Genomic DNA, 6890 nt, shown 5'->3' on the forward strand with positions numbered 1-6890 from the left:
GAAGTACTTCAGGACTTCAATACTAATGAACAAACTTTATACATTTAATATTTCTCGATATACAAAAGAAATAAAAGTTTGTTTTGCAATTAATCAAAAACTCTTCAAGAGTCTATCACAACGTATAATTTACGTATTTATATTGCATAGACAACCATAGGTATTTTTCAAATAATAATTTACTTACATGTCTTTATTTCATACAAAGATCTTTGTCATATAGTGCGCGCGACTTTGAATTTATATCACTTAAGACATGTATTAAATTCTTCTAGAATTTTTAGATAAGGCTTATTTCAAATTCTCACTATATTAGGAGCTCCAAATAAATAACCTTTTGTTGCAACATTTATGTGACGCTTATAAATCCTCATAAAATATATTCCAGGCTATAATCAAATCATGATTATATTTTCTCAATATTTAAGCCTTACTTCAATCAATCTCATGTCTATGCAAACTTTGTACAACAATTCATTATGTACAAATACATATATGCAAATTTCTCATTAGAAATATTTATTTGCACACCCTACAGGTCTTACTTCACTTTATGTGAGTAAAGTTGCCTGGATTGCGTCATAATATTTTGGCCAAAAATCAAAATGTATGTCGATGATTCTCGACAAATCTAATACCATGATCCTTGCTATCTCATGTTAATTTATTGCATATGCAAACATTCAATATTTATTGTCGACAAAAATTTCAATAAATGATAATTTCCTCCCATATTGACATAACTTATAGAGATCTCTTTAAATTACATATTTTTCAAATATGTTTATCATTTATATGTACCTATATAGAATCACTTCAGGGATTCAATTATGATCAAATGTGTTATGTCTAACTTCTCTTGGGAGTCTTTTCGAGTACCGTTTTCATCACGGTTATCATTTTAATACTTTATAACATTAAGGTATCTCCATGAGTACCTCTAGATTTAACAACTTCAGGGCAAATCAAAGGAACATTTATTAATAATTTCTACATTGTTCATTTACGCTTCAGGCGTTTTCAACTCATTCTATCTCAACTTTGAATAATATTGATTTGCAGTTGGTATATATCATTTTGAACTATATCGTTCTTATACTTTGTGCAAGGATCATTTTTCAAAATTTATCATCGATCCCAACTGTTTCTCTCCCCCTGATCGAGAGAATTTTAAGAAATTGTGATATCTAATAATATTAATACACCTGTAGGGATTTCAATATATCACAATGAATCAATATCTATTTAAACTCATATATATATTATATGACATTGAACTTCAGGTTCAATAACTTCAGTTTCAAGTTCAATACTTATGAACTTAATTCATTTCTAAGAATGAGTCATACGTGTATAATTAGAAATACATAAATTTACACATTTTGTAAATGCATGATCATATAATCTTATCACATCGATAAGAAACTATGCAATAAAAATCTAACAATGGCTCAAGATTGTTAAAGAAATATAATTTAAATATTTTCTATGTGCAAATATATGCACATTCTTCTTTTGAGCCTTATAAATTAACAATGAGAAGAATCTTTTGGTTCTTCAACAAAATTTAGTCAAATTCTTTGACAATTTATTGCATATGATTGATCATGTCAAAATAATTCAATTAATGAACTTCAGGTTCACTATAATTTGTATTTCAATGAAACTTTCACAAGGTAATGTAAAATCACTACAACATATAAGTAATCATAAAAAGTTTCATTTTTATATACACGAATAATATAATTATATTATTCTCCAAAACATATACACTCTTCAGGAGTCACTATTATGTTTATCAAACTTTATATTTCTTCAGGAATCACTATCATCAATTCAATGATGTGTATAATTTAAAAGATACATGACAACTTCATCATGTTATTGTAATGGTCAAATAGATATAACCATAATATATCATTCATTTTTCCTGGTATCTTTTTAACAAGTCGTCTAATTTATTAATAGACTATTCATCAGTCTAATTATCATGACTTGATATATTATATATTTAAATGTACAACCAGTACATATAATAAGTTATTTCTTATCACTTTTATAACTAGATAAAAGTTATACATCTAGGTACATACAAATATATTTTACTACTCCAAGTAGCAATTGTATGTAAGACTTCTTCATGAAGCTTTTCAAATAATCATTTTGTGATTCTTTATCACTTTGATTATATTGGATCACTAACAAATATTAGTAAATTATATATCCACTTTTGGGAATATGCAAACTGAATTATATAGTAACTATATATATACATATCCTGTGCCAACAATAGTTTGAAACTATTGATTTCAAGAAATAATAAAATATGTATATACTAATTTGCTTCTGGCATTACCAATATATGTGAAATCTATATTCTTTGAAATAGAATTTCATGTCTATTCATTCTCTTTAGGTAATGATATTTAAATATTCTAAATGTACAATAAGTTTGTACAATTCATATTCTATTAAATAATCAAGTATACTTTTATCTTGATTATAAGTGTGTCCGTACTACAGGTACGCGACCACTATTATTCAATTCCACACATGATATATAGATTTCATGCACTTTGATTGTGTGTGGTATTTCATCTTTTGGTTGTTTAGCAAACAATGCCATTGATTATTTAAAATCATTACATTCACTTCGGGGAATGACGTTGAACAAGTAGAACATTATTATAAATTTCTTAAAAATTTATTACTTGTTCATATATAAAAAGAAATTACTCAACAATTTCTTTCACAATATTTCAAAGAATATATGAATGCAATTTTTGCATAGTCTCCAAGATGTATGCAAAATTTAATCTTTAATATATGTCAGATTCAATAATTTCCAACATTGCAAGTAATAACAATGTATAGTAACATGACTAATACAAACAATCTTTAAAAGTAGTTGAATTCAATTCGTATCATTCTCTGCAGGGAATGATGAACAATAAATACATGTCTCATGTATTTAAATAACATTAGTCATGCTCATTGTTATTCTTATACTTTGATGTTTCAATGCAATTTTCTTAACATTCTTTTTGGATATTCAAAACCCACTATAAAATTGCATCAATAATAATCATTTTTAATGATTCTTTAGTTGTATTCACATAAATACAATCATTTTTTTTCTTCGATAAATATAAAACATTTACTTCAGGAAATGTTTGTCAAAATCTATATCGATATTAGATTACTTTTCATTGTCCTCAAAGAATACAAGAACATATATATAAATATGTATTCATCTCTTTCATTATGTATCCATCAACTATATAATGAATATTACATTTGCATAATCTTCAGGATATATGCAAGATTTTATTGAGGACGCATAATCATCAGGATATATGCGATATTTTATCGAGGATGCATAATCTTCAGGATATATGCAATATTTTATCGATGATGCATTATCTTCAGGATATATGCAATATTTTATCGATGATACATAATCTTTCTGGATATATGTATAATTTATATAGATTTTCTCTATCATATCATAGACAAACATATATTGTAAATATTATGAATGATAAGTACATAATATGTATATATATATGAATCAATAATAAATATATAAAAATATATACATACATATATAATATATAGATATATATAAATAAAAAGAAAAAAGAAAACAAAGGATTCTTGAAATTGTTTCAGTCAGATAAGTATATATATATAAATATATATTTAGTGTATCGTGACTTTGAAACAATTCAAGAATTTTAACAAAATACTTACATTGGGTCTTAGGAAGAGACTCATGCTTGAAGCTTGGGCAGAGACTCGTGCTTGAAGCTTGGGCAGAGACTCGTGCTGATAACGTGTTATGAAATAATATAAAATAATATAAAGTAGATGAGAAGAAAGAAGAAGAAGATGAAGAGAGAAAGAGAAAGTGAATGAGAATTTCTCAGTTGTTTATTCCAATGGGGTGAACCCCTATTTATACAAATACAAGAGTGAGATATTAAGAAACTAAGAAAAAGGGAAACTAAGAAAAGAGTAATGTTAATTACAATTAATGGTAATAAATAAAAGATTTGGACATCCACATAATTAATAATATTTATAACAATGTTGTTTTATTCCATTCTATTTCCGGAGCCCTATAATTTTGGTTAATTGAATCCAATTAACCAATATTGTTAGTTTAATCCAATTCAATCATACTTAGTAGAACACTATTAATGGGTATTATGTATTATTTTATAATTAGTTAGTGATATTTTTTAAAAGGTATTATATTAAATTATATAAATCTAATACTTAATTACACTAACAATAATATTGACATCCAGAAAAAATACATTACATTATTTGCATTTATGTACTTACTAAATGAGCCCTATTTGGGTTGGTTATATGGACTCGTAATTAAAGAGCAAGTAGTGTGAAGCCGCAGTTCTTACAGTAGTTGATAAAAGGATGTGCTTAAACTGCTTATATTTTAAATTTTATATTATTTTTCTTCCCCATTCGTAAATTAATAATATGTGGCATTGAAAAGGATAAAGATATTTGAGAGAATTCGTAACTATAAATATTTTATTTTTCTTCAATTTTTTAATTATAATAAGACTAATAAATAATTTTTTCCTCAAATTTTGACAAATATTAAATCATGTCCTTTGAATTTTTTTTTGCCGTTAAAAATTTTCCTGAATTATTGAAATTGTTAGATTTAAGGACATTTGTCTAATTTTATTCAATTTTAATTTTAATGTTTCAGTAATTGTTTATGTACTAAATCATGCTCCATAGACTTTGATATCTACCGAATCATGCCCTTCAAACTTTGATATATATTAAATCATGTTCTCTGAACTTTCATCTATGTTAGAATTTTTTTATTAAAATTAGACAAAAGTTCTTAAATTTAACAATTTTAATAATTTAGAGAGAATTTTTAACAGTCAAAAAAATTCAAGTGCATGATTTAGTCGAGGGAAAAAATTACTAATTAACTTTATAATAAATATATTTAAGAGTAAAATATAAATTGCGAATTAGATTCTAATTAATAAAATTAGGAAAATACTATCAACACTTGAATTCCAGCAAAAATTCACAGATTCTATGGACACCGACACGTTGCTGAGTCAGCATAATAAGAAAGAGGAAAATAAGATACAAAAATATGGATAAGGGCATAATTATTAACTCATCAATCAACCAACCAACTAACCAATACGTACCATAGTTAAAACTCAGTCCCCACCCAACCTTATAAAAACACACTTCCCTTACTCATCCACCCTCTTTAACTCACCATCACTTCTCTTCTTATATATCTTAAGAATTAGATCGAGATGATTTCAACGACGTCGTTTTTCGCCCCAAAAGTTGTCGTACAAGGCCCTCATTCTCATTCCAGTACAAGCACAAGCACCGGATTTCGCCCAATCAACGTCGTTTCAGCCTCATGCGCATCCACCGTCCAGAAACGTGCATCCCACGTGGCCTCCACGTCATCTCTCTACGATGTACTTGGTATTCGGATGGAAGCCACGTGTCAGGAGATTAAGACCGCTTACCGTAGATTGGCTAGGGTCGTTCATCCTGACGTGGCAGCTAGCGTAGCTAATAGTCAAAGTTCAGCTTCGGCGGACGAGTTCATGAAAATCCATGAAGCTTATTCCACGCTGTCCGATCCCGATAGACGCGCCGATTACGATCGCCGGTTATTCGGACGGAAATGGCCGGTTAGTTCTGGATTTCCCAGCCGTAAACGCCGAACTTGGGAGACCGATCAGTGTTGGTAGCGAACAAAAAATAATCTTTGCTTTGCTACTATAATATATAAGAACAGATCGAGTGTTTTATTAAAGGCATCTGTTTCATTCCAACACTCCAATTCCCAAGAATTATTTCTCTGTCTTGAATTGAAGGATATTTTTAGTGTGTTTATTTGTATATACTACGTTATTAATTCATTGTTAATTATTTGTTTTGTTGTAAAAGGCGCCATTTTATTATTGCCCAATCATATTGCAAATATTATTATTATAATTATTAATCTCCTTTTGTGACATTTACCATATTATTATATTGATAAATTTGTGGCAAAATAGTTAAGTTTAATTTTGAGTTGTAAATAAATACTTAAGTTTTTTTTTTACTAATTATATTTAAGTTATAATTCAATAATTTTTGTAAGTACTTAACTATTAAGTGTTAAATAAATTACGAAGTGGCAATCCCTAGTCCAAGTCATTAAATTTTGTATTTTTTTTTAAAAAAAATAGTTCTAAATATACCAATAAAAAAATAACACGTAGATAATGAGATTTAACGGTTAGGTACTTACTGAGTTCTAAAAGTATAACTTAGATATTATTACTGCAAAAAATTAAACTTAAGTATTTATTTGTAGCTGGGGGCCGGGTTAAAGTTAAATATTTATACTACAAATTATTTTATTATAAACGTAAATGTGTTCCTTTTTCACTCAATAAACGTTTATAATAATAGTAAGAGCGTCTGCCCCATTCACCCTTCTTTCGTGACATTCCTTTTGATTTCTAAGGCGGAATTAAATTCATTGTGTGTTTGTAATTTAAGTAGTAATATTATTTTTAGGCCTATTATTATTGAGATTGTTTCTCCGTTAGTTGCTCTTCGTGTGGTACGTAGTTCGTGTCAGACCATTTCGCGTGATGTAAATAGCATGACTTATGTATTGGCTAAATCTCTTACTAGTTCAATAAGAGTTAAGATGTGAACTGATACTTGTCCTAAATTTTTAAATGTTCTTGTAATAGTTAATTTGATTCGGTAATAAATTCATGCTTTCATTAAAAAAAAATATTTCATTATAGTTTATTTTTTATTTTTAGAAAAATAATAAATATTATTGAATAAATGTTCACTAATAA

The 6890-nt window shown here is 27.4% G+C and overlaps 1 protein-coding gene across 1 annotated transcript; it reads left to right on the forward strand.

Moving 5' to 3' along the window:
- Window positions 1-5247: 5247 nt before the first annotated feature.
- LOC115698388 (chaperone protein dnaJ 11, chloroplastic) lies at window positions 5248-6044 on the forward strand. Its single transcript, XM_030625549.2, has one exon. The coding sequence runs from the start codon at window positions 5325-5327 to the stop codon at window positions 5775-5777; it is 453 nt and encodes a 150-aa protein (XP_030481409.1). The 5' UTR covers window positions 5248-5324; the 3' UTR covers window positions 5778-6044.
- Window positions 6045-6890: the final 846 nt, after the last annotated feature.

Source organism: Cannabis sativa, chromosome X (genome assembly GCF_029168945.1).
Source record: "Cannabis sativa cultivar Pink pepper isolate KNU-18-1 chromosome X, ASM2916894v1, whole genome shotgun sequence".
Taxonomy (NCBI): Eukaryota; Viridiplantae; Streptophyta; class Magnoliopsida; order Rosales; family Cannabaceae; genus Cannabis; species Cannabis sativa.

Coding starts and splice junctions, on each gene's coding strand:
- LOC115698388 (XM_030625549.2), top strand. CDS start 5,325: ATGATTTCAACGACGTCGTTTTTCGCCCCAAAAGTTGTCGTACAAGGC.